At 45.5% G+C, this 21526-nt stretch overlaps 1 protein-coding gene across 1 annotated transcript in view; it reads right to left on the minus strand.

Annotated features, from left to right (window-relative positions):
* Positions 1 to 21526, minus strand: part of CLIP2 (CAP-Gly domain containing linker protein 2) — a gene marked incomplete at its 5' end in the record, with an annotated part of 63538 nt that overhangs the window by 12460 nt on the left and 29552 nt on the right. The window contains 7 exons of the mRNA XM_087752077.1: positions 2561 to 3505; positions 5082 to 5186; positions 9627 to 9687; positions 11445 to 11548; positions 12717 to 12914; positions 13911 to 14124; positions 18581 to 18705. Of these exons, the coding sequence (XP_087608203.1) occupies positions 2561 to 3505; positions 5082 to 5186; positions 9627 to 9687; positions 11445 to 11548; positions 12717 to 12914; positions 13911 to 14124; positions 18581 to 18705 (1752 nt within the window). The remainder of the gene's footprint in view (positions 1 to 2560; positions 3506 to 5081; positions 5187 to 9626; positions 9688 to 11444; positions 11549 to 12716; positions 12915 to 13910; positions 14125 to 18580; positions 18706 to 21526) is intronic.

Consider the following 21526-nt stretch of genomic DNA (forward strand, 5'->3'; position numbering starts at 1 on the left):
AACCACAAAGCCCCATCCATACAGAAGTGTATCCGGTACCCAAGTTACGATGTTTTACATCCTTCCCGAGAGGGAAAGAAAGGCTTTTGAGGAGTCACTTCTACAGTTGGGTACTACGAAGGTTAATCAGTACCATCTGAGAGGTACACACACAACAGGCAGCTGAGCACAACGGTGAGATTCACCCGGGAGGGAAAAAAAGATCAGGCTTTTCCCATAAGCCCTGGTTCCAGCTTTGATGCACCCAGACTTTGCGCAGAGCGATGGAAGAGCTGCTCTCCTTTGGACCAGTCTCCTGTGGTTAATCACGGCAAATATTCAGGTGCAAATGCTCTTTAGCGTTCAGCTTGAGACCTATCAAACAAGTTCCTCAACTTCTGAGGAATCTAACTGTGCCCAAAGTTATAAAAACAGTAATAAAACATTGATAAAATAATAATTATTAAAGAATGAATACATTAATAAAAATAATAAAAAGCAAATGCTGGTCCACATAGAGGATTCAGCCTTTTCCCCATCCTCTTTTGTCTACACTGCAATGAAAAGCCAGAGACTGCAGAGCTCACGGCCAAGCTTTCCATTGCAGAGGCCACAATTCAGTCCTTCAAGCCTCTTCGTGTCCAGCAGCCTTTGGTGGGACCTCAGCATATGCCCCAGATCAAACAGTTGCTGTGGCCACCACCACTGAAAGCCCCGAGGTCAGTCCCCGACAGCTTGAGTGGGCTGCAGGATACATCCTGAACAGAAGCAGGAGCACACCCAAAGGGGGAATACGCTGCCTGATGTACTTTTGGTACGGGAAAGCTATTTAACTGCTCTTTGGAAGCACAGTTGTGGTTCTCACTTGAAGGTCTAGGAAAGACCGTCACAAGACTCTCTTGTTTGTTTAAAATATTTGGATAGTTAATACTGCAGTCACATTAAATTAGCTAAGACATTTAAAAATAGAATTTGCCCTGTGATACTCAATGGCTTTCACCCATGCATTTCTTCCCACATTTTCCTGATTTTAATCGACACAGAGTTAAAATAATTATTTCAAGACTCCCTGGTTCTAGTCCAATATCAATATCCCCCAGAGCCCTCTCATTTATTTAAAGGGCTCTGGAACAAGCCTCCAGCTTCCTCTTCTACATTCATTCCTGTTCGAATATTGGCTATAATATGTGACATGTTGTAACAACAACCCACTCTTCCCAGAGCCCTGGCTGTACTTATTGTTCATGACTCTTTCCTAGATGAAACATGTTGAACAACCCTTGAAGCACCATTACTACTGCAGATTCCTCCTTGGGCTTTTGCCTCTCCTGTCCAGTTCAGCATGCCTTTTTGCAGGTATGAGGCTCGACTTGGCCAACAGTAATTCATTGGCTTGACCTTGCTGGCTAGAGGTGCAATGGATTTCAATGGGGCTGTTCATGCTGGCAAATTAAACATAAGCATCGTATTCGCTTCACTGGCACCTCAGTCTGTAACAGTGACTACATCACCAGTGACAGATTTCCAATGAGTATTCTTAAAACATGCACATTTCATGGCTTATTTTCATTTTCTGCATCCCAACAGGGACAAGTTGTAAGTTGGGTTTTTGCTCATTTCTCACGCAAAATCCAAACACAAACAGGGGTCCAGCCTAGAGCCATGAGTAGCAATCTCCTCCCCTTGCTCTAGTGCAAAGCCAGCCGTGCGTCCCTGCGCCATGCCACAAAGGCAGGATGGCATCCTGTGGCAAATAGTCCAAAAAATGAGGATGACTTAAAAAGACACAAAGGCCATAGAAATTTGACCTCTTCACATTATCACTGCTCTTATTCTAGACTTCCCTGGGAGGCTCAGGGCTCGTATTCAATCAGGCATTTTATTTCCCCAGCCTGGTGCCATCCTGACTCTTGCTAGCAGCTCTTCCACTATAATCCTCAAAGTCAACGTTTCCCTGTGTCTCCTGTATATGCCCTGTGAAGCCTCCCCACTGCCTCTGCTGCATTGCTGGCACTCACCTCCCACCCAATCCCATCAGCTCAGCCCCCTAACTGAGGCTCTCAAACCATGCTCCATGTGCTGAGCAAGCTACGTGCTCTATCTCAGCATGGGCAATGACTCTTCTTCCACCCTGTCCTCCACCTGCCCCTAAAGAGCCTTGCTCAATAACAGACTAAGGCTGCTGCAGCTCCTTGGAGGACAACAGCTGTATTGTAGAAATGATGCTTTTTCAGCTAAGAACGCTGCTTGCTCTGTATGAGAGTCCACCCTTGACAAACTACGATAGTCCTATTCTGCTGCCACAGCACTCGTGTGCCTTCAAGCCCAGATGTGGCCCACTTCCTTCTCTTGACTCTTATTTCTTCCAAGTGTGCCACTGTACTGGCTTTCAAGAGTGGGAAGACACCCTCAGCATGGAGATGCAGTGCAAAAAAAGCACTACCAAAGGAAGGTAAAAACATCCAGATACTTTGAGGCATAGAAGCCTCAGAAAATTGCGCAAAGGCAGCAGCTGAGGGCTACTCCTAGGCAGGGTTACTAACAGTGATAACAAACAAGCAGAATGACCCAGAAGTCATACGTTTGCATGCTGCGAAGGATGCAGGGCCTCCATGGACTGCAGCTTGTTCTCTAAGACAAGCACTTTTTCCTGCAATCTGTGGATCTCCTGTTTGCTCTGGGCTTCTGTTTTCTGCAATGTTTCATAGTCCAACATCTTCTTCTCAGCCAAAGAAATCTGCTCTTTCAAGAAAGCTATTGCTTGTGTCTGATCGTTATATTCACCATGAAGTTTCTCCAGTTCATGCACCCTCAGCTCAGCATCTCGACACTTGTCCTTCACATCTTGGAGCTCAAGAAGGTGCTGATTGCTTTTGGTTTCCAGTTGCATTTTCCAGTTGCTGTTGCTTTTTTCCACTTCATCCACAGCCTCCTGCAACTTCAGTTTGAGGCTCTCTTTCTCCTTTATATGAACAGCTGTCTCAATGTCATGCTTTGCTTTCAGGTTCTCCAACTCAAGCTGGTGCTCCATCTTTATACTCTCCACCACTGCCTTCAGTTCTACAATCTCCTTGTGCTGGGTGTCGGGGCCTGTGTTCAACGTGGCTTTGAGGTCCTCCAGAGACTTCTGGTGGTCAGAAGCTAACGTGTCCAACTTAGACTTCCAGTTGTCCATAAGCCCCATGTTCTCATTAGTGGCTTGCTGAACTTTATGCTTTAGGTCAACGATTTCCTGTGAATACTTCTCATTGACAGCTTTCAGCTTCTCCATCTCCTGCTGGTACTTCTTTAACGTCTTCTCGTACTTCTCCTTTAGCTGGCTGCTCTCCTTCTGATGCTCCTTGTTGGCAGACAGCAATTGATCTCGTAGACGAAGAGCCTCTGACTGCAAGCCAAGGTTATGCTCAGGGGTCTCTGCTTGGTGCGCGCTCCTGAGGCACTGCCGAAGCTCATCCACCTCGCTGCGCCTGAGGCTCAGCTCCTCCTCCAGCTGCAGGATTCTGGACTTCTCCGCTACCGTGGTTAACTGCAACATGACAGAGAAGACAAAGTCAGTCCCCACCTCTCATCGCTGCATCCTTCCGTTTAGTAAGTATGCTCCAGTGGAAGTAAATCCAAAGTACATTAGTCAAAGTTCAAATAAAGAGGAAAAGAATTCCCAGCACCCTCCAGTTTGAGTACAGTTTTGCACCAGGGTAACTATCACCAATAACTCTAACCGTTATGTCTTTTTGCCAATTGCAGTTTGTTTTTTCTAATATGAACCTCTCGTTTTCCACAGAGAAACACACATCTTTGAAGCAACCCTTGAAATTCGCTAGAGAGCAACAGTGGTTTATGAAAAATAATGTCCTGAAAGGGCATTATATTTCCAGCCTAGGCATCTTGCCAGATGACACACCGAGGAAACGTGACTGCACATGCAGGAATATCGCAAGCATTGAAACCAGCATTAAGCATATCATGTTTCCTTTATTGCTCAGCAATCCTCAGCCAACAGACCTCTCTTCTGCATCGTAATTTGTTTACCCTGGTGTAAAAAGGAAAAGGTATTTTTACACATGAGTACTTGTTAGAGTTTATTAGCAAAGTAAAAATAACGTAGAAGGCTAGAGGATGCAAGACAATAAATCTGGCCATGGTTAACATTGAGCATAAGGGCTATGGATCAATGTCTTACAAACTGAATGTAACCTAACAGGGCTGAACTACCTGCTAGTCACAGGGAGCTCAGGGTGCTGCAGCTATGGAGGGAGAAGAAGAGATTTGACTAGATGAAATATTAGAAAAAGGCAGAAAAACAAGGAAACCAAGCAGATCTTCCAATGCCAAAACACAAGTGATCAATTCCATTTCATTTCAATTGCCGTTTTCCCCACTAGCCATCAGCCCACGAGGCTGGGTATTTTTTATTTTAGATGGGCACAGGGGCATTCCAGCCATTTAGCTCTTTTGGAGAACCTCACGTTTGTGTTTTCTACAGCTCTAAACAAATCCATTGGTGAGGAGCAAGCTCACTGTAGGCAGGTCCGCCGCTTCCCACACCACACCAGCATGAAAAAGCCCTTTCCACATCTGGCTGCTTTTAGGATCGGGTGCGTTGTTCATCTGGGCAGCCTGTCCTGTTGCAGGCATGGCCAAGGATCAGAGCTGGTCCACCTGCACTCACCAGTATCTTCCATTTCACAGCTGGAGGGAGGACAAAGGGAATGCTGATTGCAGTGTTATTTTCTATTACAGCCTGGGGGAGCCTCGAGGCAGAATGAATTGTGCAGGGTGCAGATATTATTCGGGCATGTTAATTGAAAGATGAATTGTGAAGAGCTCATGTGTCAAATGGTGGCATGGGGCAGAGAAGCAAACTCAATCTGAGAAACAAGTCCCCACACAAGAAGCAAAGCTAGAAATAATATCGTACTACCATTTCCAGGAGAGAGAGCAAATTAAAAACCAAACAAAAAATCAGGGAAGCCTAAATTCAAGCCAAAACCAATCAATCCCACAAACCAAAAAAACCAAGAAACCCAAAGCAAGGCGTCATGAGCATCAACGCAGGGGGCAAGCACGCTGTTCTGCAGGCAGGGCAAGTGGCGGTCGATTACCCTGGTGTCCTCTAATTCTCTGAGGAGTTTTTCAGCCTGTGCCTTCTCAAACAGCAGGCTCTGCTCGAGCTCCCGTATTCGGGCATGCTCCAACTGCGTCTGAGTCTGGTCACACATAGGGAAAAAAGAAGAACAGTGGAGATGGGAAAAGGGGAAGGGAGAGAGAGAGAAAGAGAGGGAAAGAGAAGGCTGCAACATCATCTTCAGTGTACAAGACAAGGAAAGGCAGTTCACAATAGGAGGAGAATAAAGATCCAAACAAGCAGGAAAAATCCAACCAAACAGAAAATGGTCACTACGGGATTTTTACATGGTACTCGTAGTAGCTATTCACAAGAAAATGGAACCTGTGGTGGGACAACATCCCTCTGCACTAGAAAGCTGCTTCAGTGTTTTCCTGCACCAAGACTATACTGAAGACACCTCCTAAAAAGCAAAGGTCCCCCTGCTGCAGACCACCAGTACAAGACCCTTGCACCACGTAAGAGAATGCAAAGACCTTGCAATGATTCTCCGCATCTCTCCTCAAGAAGAATCACAAGGTAGACTGAAAAGAGTTGGAAGTTTCCATCCTCTTTTTGCTCCGGAGACAGCGTGAACCCTGCACTGGGTGGGGGTGGGGGGTGTGGGGGGGAAAGCAGGTCATACTGTACACAGCATGCTGCTAAAACCAAAAATACACTGCACTGAAAGCAAATCAAAGAAATTTAGATACCAAACTGTTATATAAATCAGTGCTTTAGGTTTGAATAGGGCTGCTAGGAATTTCAAAGTGATTTTTGCACACTAAGACTCTAACAGCCTTGCACACAAAACAGAACTATTTTTTGTTTTGTTTTTGCTTTTTTGTTTTTTAAACAGGTAAGTAAACTAAGCACAAGAAGTTTATGTAACCTGCCAAATCCAGGAGCATTGACTCAGGGCATTGCTTCGGTGCCCTTCACTTTTAAAGCAGAAGTACCATAGGGCTGCACTTGGTGGCAAACCTCAGGACTCTCCAATGACCACTGTAATATCATGTAAAATTTCCCATAAATAAAAGAGAGGAGACACGGGAAAATGCATGCAGACTCTGGCCTTCACATTTTTTTAGCTTACAAACCCAACATTTTCCTTTGAATTAAACTGGACCTATCAAAAAACAAACCAATCTGATCAGAAACTTTTTTTTTTTTTACCCCCTATTTTCTGCCCTTCATTTTCCATATAATTATTTGCTTCCCCCTCTTTCTATTGAAAGAGTTTTAGTGATTTTTGCCCTTTCCTACAATAAAGCAAGTTTTGGTTAGTTGTGTACAAAGATGGAAACCGAAGTTTGTAAAAATCCATGTTTTCTCTTATGGCTTGAAAGGTATCATCATACACGCATTCATAGATGGTCAAGATCTCAACTGCCAGATATATTCAGACTACTCCATATTTTATGTTGTTTATTGTTTTCCTCCTTCAGGGGTCAAAGATGTGGTCTCAAAAGCCCAAACATTATCAAAAACCCCCAAATAATATCACTGAAGTGCAAAAGTTGGCTGAATGCATCCTAATAAATTTCATTTTGTACTGAGTGGCTTCTCCCGCTCTCTGCAAAGCTCAAAGATGCACATCTCAAGATGGAGCTCCAGGCTTGATTTTATTTACAGGGATAATTATTCCATTGATCCTAATGAATTTTCCTCAATTTACACTAGCTCAAAATTCTCAAGTGAAACTTCAGCAACACAAACTTTTGAAATTACCTTAACTGGTGGCAGCACGTCAGATATTGGCTACCTGAAGATGCTGACCTATTACAAAACTACTCTCTGAATCTCCCACAGAAACTCTCTCAAGACTCCTGAGGTTGACACTCAAGTTCCCAGCCAAGCTTGCTCAGTATCTACCAATCCTGCTATTTTTCAAGTCTGGAAAAACACATGAAAATAGAGGAGAAAAATAATCAGGGAAGAAGGTTAGATCAACCGTTTTACAGTCCTTAAATACAGCTTCACTTAAGATTCGCATCAAGTCCTGTGTTATTTCTTTTTTTATGCAAATTGGTTTGCGTAGCCAGTATGACTCAGAGCCTCAGATCCAAAGTTTTCCTGCACTTTGAGGAAGTTCAGATCTGAATTTAAGACTTATTCTTGCTATTAGCCTTAAATTACTATTCACAAAATACAAACTTGTCTTCCCACTGGTGTTCAAGGTATGAAGTAGGTTCCAGGAGACGAGCATGAGACAGTTCCTTGAAGAGGTTAGTATTTCCTATAACAACATAGTCTTCCACCATCAAAAGCCTTTCTTAAAAGGTTTTGTTTTCCTGCAATTGCTTCTCACCTTCCAAAGCACTATAGCATCAGCATTGCCAACCAGAATCAAAAATGGGTTGAATTCACAACTGCATTTCAAGGCCAAATCCGCAGCTCCTCCTTCTTTATCAGAGGCCCAAAAACTGGACCCATATCTCCAGGCTTCAGATACACTGATTTCTTTGGTCAAAGAGCTTCCAGGGATGCTGCCTGCCATATTCAACACCTGAGAGTCCCAGCTTTCTTCAAAAAAACTACATGATATTATAATAAATATCATGGGATTTAGTCCAGCCTTCAGCAGAAACCCTAGATCCAGGGACCTCAGAAGAGATAATCTTTTCTCACCATCATGTCTGTTACTGGCTATTAAGAGCAAGATAAACATTCGCCTCTGAGTAGTCAGAAGAGGGCTGTTGGCGTAAGAGGACTACAGGACCAGAGGAGGGGCGACAACTGTCACGGGGCTTTGCTTTTGGTATTTGGGTGGTTAGCTGAGCTCTAGCTAGGGATGCAAAGGGCTGTGCTAGCAGCCACTGGTTGATTTTGTTGTGATTTTACATGAGGAACATCAGGGACAACCATTTCCCAGGACACTTACTGCAACATGAAGGAGCACTTATCCCCTGATTTCCGATGAGAGATTTCTTTCTTCAAGTGACTTACTTGCTTCTGAAAATCCTAACTGTCTCCACAACAAAACAGGAAGGTGAGAATTAACTCCAGTGGGTCAATCATTCAGTCTGAGCATCCGAATTAGACAGGACAGAATGTAAAAACTGACCACAGCAAAGCCCTCTGGCAGTGCCTGTGCTGTCACTGGTGTTGGACCCACAGGGGAACATCCCAGTTCTCTGGACCACAGGAAACCAAGTTGCTCCATGACTCTTCCCTAAGTTATTTGTTCTTCTGTACAGACAAACATGGAAGTGGGGACAGGACCCTGGCAGCCTGCAAGAAACTTGACCACATCCCCATTGCAAAGCAACTCCTTCCCAGCCCAAATGAAAATCAGATCTATCCTCAAGTTTGGGAACTGCAGTTATAGGAGCACTTATGTCACAGCAGCTTACCATCTTGTGAAAATATGGTGGCTTTTTTTTTTTAAATATATCTAAACATACCTGCTAGCTAACCCTGGTCCCATTGCCACTACTCCACAGCCAGGCTTAAATGCTTAAAGCTTACGCAGGGACAATTCACTGCTCTTTAAGGGAGCAATGGATCAATGAGACTTGTCTAAAGCACTGGGGGAACCCTATCATCCAAGCTCAGGAATCAACAGAAACCTGATTTTGCACCCACACACTAGGCAGAAAGTGCACTTGCTGTCCTTTAGCAAAGATCTGTTATCAGCGCATTGCTGATTGATACCCTGTCAAACATATTATGCTGCTTCAGCTTCTGGATAAAGAGGAGAGGTTTATGCCAAGAGGATCAAAGCCATAGCAACATACTCCATTGCCTAGTTTTCCCATTTTCCTGTGCTTTTATTGATATGACCGGCAGTGAAGCACAGGAGCAGGTCCCTTGACATTTCTGGCTGTTACTAACCTAGCACTCTAGCTAAAGATAAGGGAAAGTCCTGATTTACACATGTAGAGCAGAGCCTTGCTTTCACAGAAATATTTTCTTTTCCTTTTTTTCCCCCACAGAAAAGCCTCCCACTCAAGGGCAAGCTCCCAACACCACTTCCAGTTTACACAATATTCACTGCAACAGCATTGCTCTGAGCAACAGCCCTTCCAAATGAAAGGGTATCCTAGCGTCAAACCCCATGCTTGCGGGCAGAGGACTCCACACCAGGATACTGCAGGTCAAACGATACACGGCATTTTGGCTGGAATAGAATAGCATCTGACTGGCAGATTGTGCGTGCCAATTAGCTGCTAATAACAGGCCACTGCAGGGACAGTGACTGAGCAGTCAAATAATTTCTACATTGGAAAAACATACGTTGAAATGCACTGAGATACAGTCAGATTTTAACACGGCTTGGCAACTCATGGCAACATTTAAAGCCAGGCGGGCTGCATATGATTAATTCTAGGCAGCTCCTAGCATTATTAGTCATTGGGCAACACACCAAAGAACCATCTTCACAGTTTACACCACAGTGTTCGCAGCAGGTCCAAAGCCATCAATAAAGGTAATGTATCATTTAGAGTTGAGCAAAAGGTGGCAGAAATTACTCAGGTGAGGCCCCACATGCAATTTCAAGGTTTTAACCCCACATTTCAGTAAGGGTGTTAGGAATTACCTCCAGGTCCCCCTTCGTGATGGATTCTTCCTCCACACGGAACTGCAAGTCCTCCACTTTCCTGGGGAAGGAAAAAAAACACAAAGAGCAATGAGTAACACCCAGATCAGCATCCCATTTCTAAGCAGCCATTGCACAGGGGCCTCCGCTGCACAACCAAAGTCTGAGAGGAGAGGGATACAGACGAACTTTGTATACAAACACCTTGGCAGAGGCTAAACAGCAAGACACATGGAGCAAGACAGTTAATAAGCAAGCTTTCTGCATAGCAAACATTTGCCTTCTTGCAAGGTACACACTCATAGACATGCTGTTTCTGCTGTACCACCTCTCAGCAAGCACAACTGCTGTTTGCTGACACCGGGATCCTGAAAATATGAAAGCCACAACCAGGTTTCACTGGTTTTCTTAGATCCTGTTATCCTGCAGCCAAGCACTGGGCAATTCCTGTGCCAAACGCACAGGGTCCATACAAAATATTCCAGGGGAATCAGAGCCTCTGCCTTCTTGGTAGAGGGTGGGCAATGCTTAATGTTTCCTGGCAGAAAAGCCTTCCCTAGAGATTGTATAAGCCAGTCATGCATAAATGCACATAAAAATCACATGCACAAATGCAGAAGTACCTAGGACTCTTTTGCAAAGTCTGAAGAGAAAAATCCAGTAACGATACAAAATAATTCAATCTTCTTCTAAACTCAGTCCTCTTTGTTCTCTTTACTGATTTTAAAAAAGGCAATAATGAGGATGTTGAGCTGGTAGCCAGATGTAAGGGCTGATTCCGTTACAGACAAAAATAGCTGTGAGTGTACATATCTAACTTCATAAACAAGCTTCCTTGTCTAAACCCCCTCTAATTAGAGGAGGCATCTGTTGATATTTAGGAGAGAACTCAGCTGCCTTGTGTTAAAGGGCCTCCTGGAGCTGGGAAAGTGAGCTGCCTACCAGGAGAGCGAGGAGACTTGTGCACGAAAGAACAATTCATCCTCAGGAGGGGCATCATTCAATTGATATCAACACTGTTTTCAGTTACTTAATACACAGAAATGCCTTTCTATTCCCACTGAAGAGCTTAATTATATATATGGAGCAATTGGACTCCAAGAATGACAAGCAGATCTTCACTCTTATCCAGAGAGGAAATGTATGCATCATCATATGTACATGGATGGGGCCTCTGGGATGCGGGGAGATGATGAATCACACTACAGTAAGGCTGTACTCCAGTTTGACTTCCCTTCCTCAGAAGGAATGTCCTTAAGGTCATCACATCACAAACAGAGGGGAAAGAAACGGTCTTTAGCAAAGCCAGGTTGTACAGAAGGGTTAGGGGTCTGGGATGGCCCAATCTACACAGTTCTGTTTATTATCCAGTATTGTTTTTATACTGTATCCTTAGACAAGAATATCTGAAGGCAAGGCTTTGTCACTGTCCGCACCCTTGCCATGAGCTAATCCCACCTTTACTGACTAACTTCAGTTTACACAGTGACACAGCTGAGTTTGGTCGGGGTATCAAATCCCGGAGTTACTGGTATTACTGTCGCCCTTCATTCCTTCAGGCTAATAATACTGTTTGTCTCTGCTTTGCGTTGGAAACCAAACAACAAGAAGATGGCTGGAAACCCTCAATAACTTCACTGCCCAGCAGGAGACCAAGACTATTTGGCCTTCCACGGGCAGTTGCATTGTCAGTGCAACATGCGCCATGGTCAAATGCTCTTGGACATGCAAGCAGCCTGTCAAATACGATGCTCCTGGGTAAGAGCCTCATCTACCCCATGACTTCACCTCCCCAACACCCATCCACTCCTGCTTTACCTCTTCTCCTCTTCCAGCTGGTTCAACAGCTCAATTTTCTCCTTCTGCATCCCATCCACCAGGGCTCGTGCTCGCTGGAGGTTTCCTTCTGCCTCCGTGACGTACTGCAGCAAAAAAAGAGCCAGAGACACAAAAGTTAACCATGTTTGAAGTATAGAGTTGTTTAAAAAAGGATCGGAACAAGGGAACAGAAGGTTTTGATGATCTGTTTCAGAGGCTGCTATGGTAAGAAGGCAGATTTTTCCAAGAAGGGCAGCATGTAGGTATCAAAAAGAAAAAAACCTGCTCAATCTCCAGCAGCTTGTAAATTTGATCCATGCTTCAATGCCTCTCTGACTTGAACCCTTTGGATAATACAGCTCTGATTAAGAGTTAAGCACTTGAAGCCTGAACAGTTTTGAAAAATCTGGCCTGAGGTTACCAGATGCAATTCAGCCCTGGTCATGAAGCAAGAAGTCATTTCAAACTTGCGTTAATTAATTTGTTACTGGTAATTACTGGAAAATACTATACACAAGGAAGATGCCAGCTTGCAGTTGATTTGGCAATTTCTCCTGCATTTCTGACGGGCAGGCGCGGCCCACCACACAAAGATATACAGTGCCATCAATGTTCCCTAGTAGCTGACTGGGATTCATAAACATGAGCAAGGAATTTAGGGCAACAGCAGTCATTGAAGAGCCAGATATTAATGAATAGCACAAACACAACTGTTCTCCTTAAGCATTCAAACGCATAAAATCATTTGTACAAATGCTTGTGCAAAAAAGCTAATATGATCGGTCTGTTTTCCTTACAGATCTCTTGACTTTAATAATGTGATAAAAGCATCACCTCTGGCAGGAAAGCAGTGACATATGAACTGAGCTGATGTTCTCAGCAGTGTCTGATAGCATCAAAAAACCACTGCAATGCAGTCACAGCCACGGCCAGATTGGGTGGCTAAGGGGAACAAGTTTGCCCTCCACTTGCATTTCAGCATTCGAATGTATTGATCCACCAGACACAAACTAGCTACGGTCCTTTTCCTGGCACAGCCCTTTTTCTGCTCCTGGCTTGGGGCAGAGAGACAGCACATGTTCCACTGGCAGGAGTGGAGAAAGAGCCTCAGCTTAACCCACCGTGCAGAAAGCTGTTCCCACATGAAAGGCAGAAATTCAGAGCCCAGGTTTCACATCACGAAGCTATACACAGGTAATGTTATCACGATCTGAAACTTTCAGAGGATGCCAGATATTTGCGTGCTAGCGATAAACCCACGTCACCTCCTACCTGCTCATGCTGGGCCTTCATGATGGCAATCTCTTTCTCCACCTCACAGATGTGGCTGGTGGCTTTGGCAACCTCCGCCCGCTCCAGGTCACGCTCTGCCAGTAGCTGTTCGATGTGCTGCTGCTTCTCCTTCAGCGCCTCCTGGAGAGCTGTGGTGCCAGAGATTTTTCGGGCATATCGAGAAGAGGTCTCTGTCAGCTGGGGAAGAGAGTTCAAAAGAGACAGGGGTAATGCTGTGTCCTTCCCAGTCTAAAATAACTCAAAGTCCCCTGTTAAATCTGGAATGCAGCTCACCTACTGATGACTTATTAGGCTGCACAGAGCTGCAGTTCCAGCTCTGGACCCTCCGGGCCCTACAGGCGGGGTTAACAAGTCTGCAAAACATCTGGACACCGCTTACAAGCTCAATAGCTCTGCTACACTGCAATGAAAGGACCATTTCCCAAAGGACAGGATGTGGGGTGGGAATTGGGTCGGGAAAGATTATCATGTATTGTATTATCTGCCTTCTTAAGTATATTTTATTGATGACCTGCACTGGTGCAGTCCCGAACAGTGAGCTCAGCTGGGAGGACTGATCTCAACTGGAGACTGGTATGGGCTAGTTGGATCCACTCCCAGTAACAGATACTGCACCCTCGTCCCCAGCCAAGATGACTGCAGGTGCTATGCAGCACACACTATGGCAGAGTTAGAGCTTTTAATAATATTGCTGCCTGCTCTGGCCTCCGTCTTCTTGAGTACCTGCCAAAGCACAAGGCACATGATCCAGGACAGTGTCACCCCTCCACAGTAAAACGCAGTCATTGCAGGAGCTTTCGGATAGCTGTTCAGCACAGCAGCACACTGCTACGCAACCATGAGGGACAAGAAGCAATAGCACTTTCTGCAGGGATCCTGTACAAAACCTGCTCTTGGCAGTGGGGCCGAGATTCATCCCATTGCAAATAGCACTTTGGGCTCTTTAATGGTCACAATTGCTCAGTGTCTGTTATGCCTCTCGTGTCCATGGAGGGAGTCCTGTTTGTAAGGTGGGTAACAGTATCCCACGCTCCACTCCCATCATCTCATTGATGGCGAAGGAGCAGCTGCCCTGGTGCAGCTGCTGAAACAAAACCCCAGTCCTCCCACTTTGTAGAGCTGGGCCACAGAAGTAGTGGATCAAGGCTGCAGTCTCTGGAAAGAGCCACTTACCAGCCCGCTGCGGCTGGGCCTGCCCCCAACAGACGATGCCACTGAGCTGACGGAGCTGATGGAGGAGCTGCTGGGGCTGTGGGTTAAGGCAGACACTCCCATGGCCATTCGTTTGCTCTTCTTTGCCTTGGCAGGGCTGGTTGAGGGGAACCCGATCCGGATCACCTTGTGGATGGGAGCAAAGAGGCCAAACTTGGGAGGGCACTGAAAATACCTGTAATACAGGAGATGCACCAGGTCAGAAGTGGTAGAGCATCCATCTCGCCCAAGCCTCACAGAATGGGGCTAAGCAATGCTAAGCAATACGCAACCCCGGCCCTCAGCTCATCTCTCAGTGCTTTGCTGTGACATTGTTTCCTGCATGCAAGCGGTTGGATTATTCTCCTTTCCTGCCACTTCAGAGCAGTGGCAACCTCCATGTTTTCACTTATGGTGCTTAAGCAGGGAAACCTGAGATAATTGCCACGCACTAGTTGCTGCATACTTTGATGAGATGCCAGGAATGACCCATCTGGTAGCCTGGATAGCACAAAGATCCCAGTACATAAACACAGCAAGAGCACACGCACTCCTTCCTTCCCACAACAAACCAACCTGCCCAAAACTTGCGTGTGTTCTCTACCTGCTTTGCAAGAAAGTCACATAGGAAAGTATGTTGAATAAAAAGATCTGAATCACACAGCTCTGTATGAACGCTCCTCCCAAAGCAGAAGGGGAAAACGCCAGCTCTTAACTTTGAAGCTAAAAATACCATTACAGCAGACTCCAGTCTGTGCCATCTCCACTGGGTGGCAGAGAAACTGGTTCCCATGCAAACAAACTTAGAAAGAAGCAAGCATAAAAAAGGGAGGATCAGATAATTACGGTGTAAGCTCTTTTCCACAATTGCAGCGAGCCTGATCATTATGTCTCTGAAGGCCTCTTTCAGAATACAAATGAGACAAAACCCACAGCGTCAAACCTTGGAAACCGCTTCAGAGCTTGGGCTGACCAGCTCAAGCCAGGGTTTATCTGTTGTTGGCCAGCCGCACCGCAGCAAATCATCTCCAGGCATCGCATTCCCTCGTTTCAAGGGAGCAGTCAACGCAGAATACTGTCTCCATTAACAGTTCTTTCTCAAAGGCTTCGTAGCAAGGTTAGGGGAAAACACTGGGCCATATGATAGTCTGTCTTATGTTAACATAAAAAACAGGTCCTAATGAATAAGTGACACAAATCCAGCTTTGCTAGCATAAGTCCTCTCTCTCCAGATGTGAGCAGCTGCTTCCCCAATTCCCTTTTAAAGTGCTGGCAGCCACACGGCTGTGTCACAGGCAGACCTCTGTGTGCTTGGGAGGCCAGAAAACAGCCTGATCTCCAGCCAGAGGAGAAAGTGATTCATTTTCAAACATCTGCTCAAGCTTGATTTTTTCTAAAGATTTTTTTTTAAAGAATCTTTAAAAAAAAAAAAAAAACAAACAACAAACAACTCAAAACAACCCTCTACAAGCCAAAATCACTTAGCCCCCTCTGCTTGCTGCCAACACAGGCTCTTGGGTCTGGAAAACCAGCCATACCGCAGGCTGACCTTGCTGCGGAGCAGAGACCCAAGGAAGAAAATCAGCCTTGGCCTCTTGCAAACCAGCCAAAACCCTGCTCAGCATCATATTCTCAAACTGAATTAGGCACAAGCGGACCAACAGCATGGCACAGCCCCTTCCACGGGTCTAAGCATAGACTGGTACTTGCGGCTGTACAACCACACCAAAGGCTAAGTCCCTCAAAAGCCCCCTGACAGCTCTTAGCAAGTCCCAACTTGCATCACTATGTCTGCTCATTTTCTCTTAGTTCAGACTGGAAGTGGTTGCAATTAACTTTTATAGTTCAGAAGCAGGAATTGGGTCCAGAACACTTGGCAGCAAAAAAAAAAAAGTCTGCTTGAAAACCAAGAGCTGCTCTCACCGAGTGCTAAGGAGCTCTATACCCACATTACAGAAAAGAAACAGGGGAAAAAAAGGGGCATTGTGATGGCAATGCAAACTGCAGGTGGGAAACAGCACAGGAAATTTTGAAATAGATTTAAAAAAAATCTTCAGTGTCTAAGGCCTGGAGCTGACATGTTTCAGACTACGTGAAAGCAAAGGCATGAGCAGTTTAGTGGGCAAAGGCTCCCACAGGAACAGAGGCAGAGAAAGAAGAACAGTAAAATAAGCAAGTAAAGGTTAATATACTAGAGATGAGTAAGTGGAACTTGCTTGGCTTTGTGGACAAGAAACCAAAAAAACCACACCAGCACCTCTCTAGTCTCCTATGCAGACAGGAAAGCAGATGCAGCAAGCCCCAGTGTCTCAGCAGCATCCACCTGATGTGCGGAGAGGTGCTCACCACGGTGACATCCTTCTCCTCTCAGGCACTGCTACTGAACCACAGCCTGCCGGCAGCCTCCACCAGAGAACCGCAAGCTGCTCAGGAAACCCCGGCCCTTCACCCTGCCCTTGACACACACCCAGACCTGGATGCCCTTCCTGAGCGTGCAAGAGAATCAGAGCAACCCTCCTCAAATTTCAGGTGATTCGGCACCAACTCAACTGGAGAACCCATGGTAGCAAAGACAGTGACAGAGTCCTTTCCTCGCTCATTTGCCCACAGGTTTGCTCTCCTACTTCCACCAGCCTCCACTGTCTCGAGTTGCTTCTTTGGACCCGACTCTCCTGCTGTAGCAGACGGCTGCTGCGGCAGTGAGCACTAGTCTTGGGCAGCCAGGCCAAGGATGCTCACTAGATGGCAACAACCACCAAAGCAGAGGGACTCCAAAGTCTTGGGCGGTCTCTGCCCAGACTGATTCTGGCAGGACAAGCTCAGAGCAGTATCAGGAACCCCATGTGGCAGTGGCAAACATGGGGAAGACTGTCTGAGGGGTGCCTGCATGCACCCAGGGAGTCAGTTTTACTATATTGGCTTCTCCTCCAAAACCCTGCTGTGGAAATCGGCACATGCTATAAGAAAATCAGAAGGCTGGATGAAGGCTCAAAGGATGAACGTGGACAATGACAGATCCTTGGTGGACAGAGAGCCCTTCAGCTGGAGAGTCCATGTGGACCACTGCTGTATCGGCTAGTATCCATTATTGCTAGAAGATCTGCAAAACCAGCCTGAATGCAAGAGGCAGGGATGCCTTACAGACGTCCCTCAGTCTCCCCTGCTTAATCCAAACCTCTTCATTCACTGCTGCTCCCTGATCCCTGCTGTGGAGCTCAATTTTGCCTGCTCTTGATAAAGTGTGAAACAAAAGAGAAGCCTTGCAGACAGGACACATAGCATAACAACCTCAGCCAAGATGCAGCAGTTTCAGAAGACAGATGACTTCCAAAAGTTGGATTTTCAAAACACAGCAACAGAGGCATGAGGACGAGAGGCAGAGAGAACACCCTTACACTCCCATCTGCCTTCCACATGCACAGAGACCATAAACAACTTCTGATCACCCTGAAGGTTAAGCTTAGAGAAAATCTGTAGTGTATGATAAAGAAAGCAGCGACTTGGATTCACTCCATGACTTATTCCCTACCATCCCGGTTCTTTTCTTTTCAGAAAAGGCTGGAACTCAGCCATCTGCTGCCAATCGTTTTCTGCTTTCTTGTCCTGACATTGAACAAGGCAGCGTTTCTCTCATTTTAAATGAAAACACATGGCTGCTGGACAAAACGAGGCTGACCCAACACAAGAAAACTTTATTAAAGAACCTGAGATCTAACAAGGAAGGAACTCAGCTCCTCAGTTTTGAAGCTAAATCTTACCTCTAATGCAAGATTCCCTTAAGAAGCTCCAAGAAATTAACAGTATTTCCCACTAAAGGAACTTGTGAAGGGCAAGGAATCAGTTCCACCTTTATTGGAAGCAGGGTCAAAGTGCTGCTGTATAACTCAGATTTGAACATCCCCAAGCTCAAGACCCGAGTCTGGGGCTCATTCCCTTACCTAACTTCAACACGAACAGAAACAGCTTCCCAGCAAGCCTGCGAGATGTCCCTGCCTAGTTTTACAGATACTAACAAGGGATTTTTTTGAAAAGAAAATAGTGGAAGAGCCTATGGAGTCAGAGGTGGTAAGATCAATCAGCAGACAGCTGTCACACTACAGAATTAGTACAAGCACAGACGACGACCACCAATTGTTCTTTCAGATCTCTGGAAATTTGTCCCCAGAAAGAACAGAACAAATAACATTAAGCTGAGGAAAAAAAAAAAAAAGAGTCAAATCTTTGTCTTCTATAGTTCAGACAGGGTGAATTATAGACAACAAGAAGCGGGTTTATGAAGGGAATGTGTGGTAAAAAGCAGAGCTAATACACTCACAGAATCAATTTCTAGCAAAAAACAAATCCCACTATAAGTATCTTCTCTCCCTACTCTCTCCTGTTTCCTGAAGCCACTCAGGTTACTTCTTCACAGACATTATCTGATCCTGCTTTAAAATGCTCCAGTGATGAGGTTTCTCTTGATCTCCCTGCAAAGCTATCCCAAAGCCTAAAAGACTCAAAACAGGACTCTTCCTCCCAACCCACAATGTCCAACCAAACACAGCCGCACACACAGCCCCGAGTCCTCCTCCCAGGTCCATTTGGCCCCCGGCCACCCCAGGAGGTGTGTAGGGCCCTACACGTCCCAGGCTGGGTTTGAGAGTGCACAGTACCTTGTACCAGCAACCGCCCCGTCGTTCTTCCCCAGGGGTTCGTCCAGCTCCACACCACACCACTCTCCTTTGGCAAAATCCGTCTCTCCCACGTAGCGCACGACTCCCGTCTTTGTCCCACCAACCTGTTGGAGGTAAGATGTCGAGGGTTAGAGATGGCAGCACTGGTGCTGCTACAAGGGGACTGAAGCTGGGACAGCTATGGGCGGGGGGGAAGACATCAGTATTTTCTGTTTCAGATCTAATAAAACCAGAACAGATAGTTCTCATATCCAGTTCTCCTAGCACTACAAATGTCTCTCCAGTAACCACAAGCAAGTTGACAAACTCCCACTTTTGGACCTGCCTGCCTGGAAGATGTCAGAACAAATATAATAAAAACGTATTTCAAGGTGTCAGCTAATTACACAAAGTTACTTGTGAGTCTATGAAGAAGTTTAAGCCCTCCAAGTGCAGCTTACACCTGCCTTCTGTAAAGAACCACAATCTGCACTAAGGGGGTTTCAGTCCTGGGCTCTTTCAGCCGGCCGTTCTGAGCAATACTGGGACAGGACATCAAAGGGACAAGCTGAGCCAGGAAGGCACTCATCACTCTTCAGCTTGTCCCCACGCAGGGTTTGCTAGGATGTAGCGAACAGCCCTCCCAGCAAACCTCTCAAAATAGAGGTGTTTTGTACAGGAAAACACCCCCGCTTTTACCTACGCATCCTACATCAATTCACGGCGCTAGCATGCTGCACGGGAAAGGCTCATCTCACTGCCAGGCTTCCACTAGCACAGATTTTTTTTCCCCTCCATGGAGGAATAAGAATAAATCACACCTTTTGCGCCCGTAGGTACACTTAAAGCTTTCAGCATGCTGAATGGACTCTAGGAGAGCATAAGTCAGGAATGGATGAAGCTGTGTTTTGATCACTGCTATGAGAGCACATTTCACTGAGCAACAGCTGCCTCTGCCTTTGCACTAGAAGCTCCTACTTAGATACTTGTGCTGAGAAAAGAAAGACGGAAAAGTAGGAAGGTGGTTCTAAAGGTTCATACTGCAAGTAAATCACCATATGATTTAAACCTTTTTTAGCCTATCTCTGCTAAAGCCTAGGTTCAAGGAAGAAAGCTTAAAAAAAAATAAGTTTAAAGCTTAAAAAATAAGTTTAAAATTAAATTTGCAGCTTTATCTTGAATGACTTGCAGTTATTAATTTCCTTAATGTTATATTTTACATGAACGGGTATCAACAGAGTAATATTCTCCTACAGAAAACAGTGACAGTTGAATGCAGAAATCTCTAGTTTTGTGTATTCCGGGGTAGCAATGTTACAGATTTACCAATTCTGAATCCCTACAAATTTTGACAATTGCTTATGCAAAGGAGAAAGAGTTTCTCCAGCCTAAAATAACTGCACCTGAACAGACTAGAGAACACAGCTCTGAAGCCTGGGTCCTACTTCAAGTCCTGGGAGGCTGCGCTGCAGCACGCAGCTTGAGTTAGTCTTCTGTAACCTCTCACTAGGGATTCAGAGTGCTGCTTATGGAAAAACCTTTGTTGATGTTGTTCTCTGCTATAGGAAGGAGTAAAATATTTGCAAGCAGGAAAAGTATCACAAGAAAGCTTTCTGGTCCTACACTGTGTCTAGGTGTAAAAAGATGATTCAATTTCAGTACTTGGCAAGTTACAGATTTGAACAGTTGCAGTAAAATTCTTTACCTATCACTCGCAGTCAAACAGCAGTCCTCTTTTTGATTTATTTGAGTTTATACAGATTTAGCCTCTTTAATATTAATGCAATGATTTAATGCCATGCTAATACGTTTCTTTAGCTGCAAGTTGAACTCAATATAGGTGCAATTCATCTTAATGTCATTTATAGGAACTTACCATTGCTGGTAAGCTCCCTCAATTTTATTTTTATTGAGTTTTAATTAAAGGTATTGAGCCACATTTCCTTTACCAAGCCACGTGGTGCCGACCCCACAGAGCCTCGCGTAAACACCTGAAAAACCTGATGAGCTCCCTCCATCAGTGTGACTCTTACCATGCTATTCTGGGGCATCGACTAGAGGACCACACTCCTCCGTCCACACAGACATTAGGACCGCTCAGTTACGTCCCCATAGATATTACCTATTTTGAGAAAGCTGTTTCCAAACAGGAGAGAAAATAACTAGCCTTACTGACTTAATACACACATTATGCCAATACCAAAACTGCACATGTATTTTATTTTCTCTTTCAAGCATTAATTATTCTACCATCTTTTCTATAAAATACACCCTCGCCATACAACATTATCTTCTCCCCCGAGCCAGAACGAACACATCTGCTCTCCGACAGCCTGGGCTCCCCGCACCCCGACAGGGCTGGCAGTACAGTCAGAAGCCAATATCAGGCTGTCACACTTGCATGCCAGCACTCGACCCTCTTGTTGAGCTTCCTATCTTTTGGCAGGCACACAGAAACTTTTATGGATGGAAAGCCTAGAAAATTCATCCGACTCAGACATGCAGATTTATTCAGCCCTGATAATCTGCTAATGCTGCTAAAATAAATAATGCGTTCTGGAAAAAGCCAGCTGGCAGGTTGTATCAGTGCACAAAACAGCCTCATCAAGAGAGAAGCCTTTGTTTCTATCAGACCCTTCAATAAATCTGAGGTATCACCTCAGAGGGAGGATAAAAGGCAGCTTGTGGAAGCCAGGGAGGTTAGCAATTGCACAGCATAGCTCATGGTAGCTCGCAGCCGCCCCTTCTGCCCATGCCTAGCTTTGATACCATGCTCCACAAGCCGGGTGTGAAAGACAGCCGAGTGCGGGTGGCTCCTACTGCACTAACACGACTGCCACCGTCACGCTACAGACCAGCGGATTTCCAGCCCGTGAACATCTCCGCCTGCCGTTAGCATCAGTGCCACCCTGGGTCACCAGTTTCTCTATGTGAATACTTCTCTAT

The sequence above is a fragment of the Nipponia nippon genome, unplaced genomic scaffold, assembly GCF_047370975.1.
Source record: "Nipponia nippon isolate SJK-2023a ecotype South Korea unplaced genomic scaffold, ASM4737097v1 scaffold_15, whole genome shotgun sequence".
Lineage (NCBI taxonomy): Eukaryota > Metazoa > Chordata > Aves > Pelecaniformes > Threskiornithidae > Nipponia > Nipponia nippon.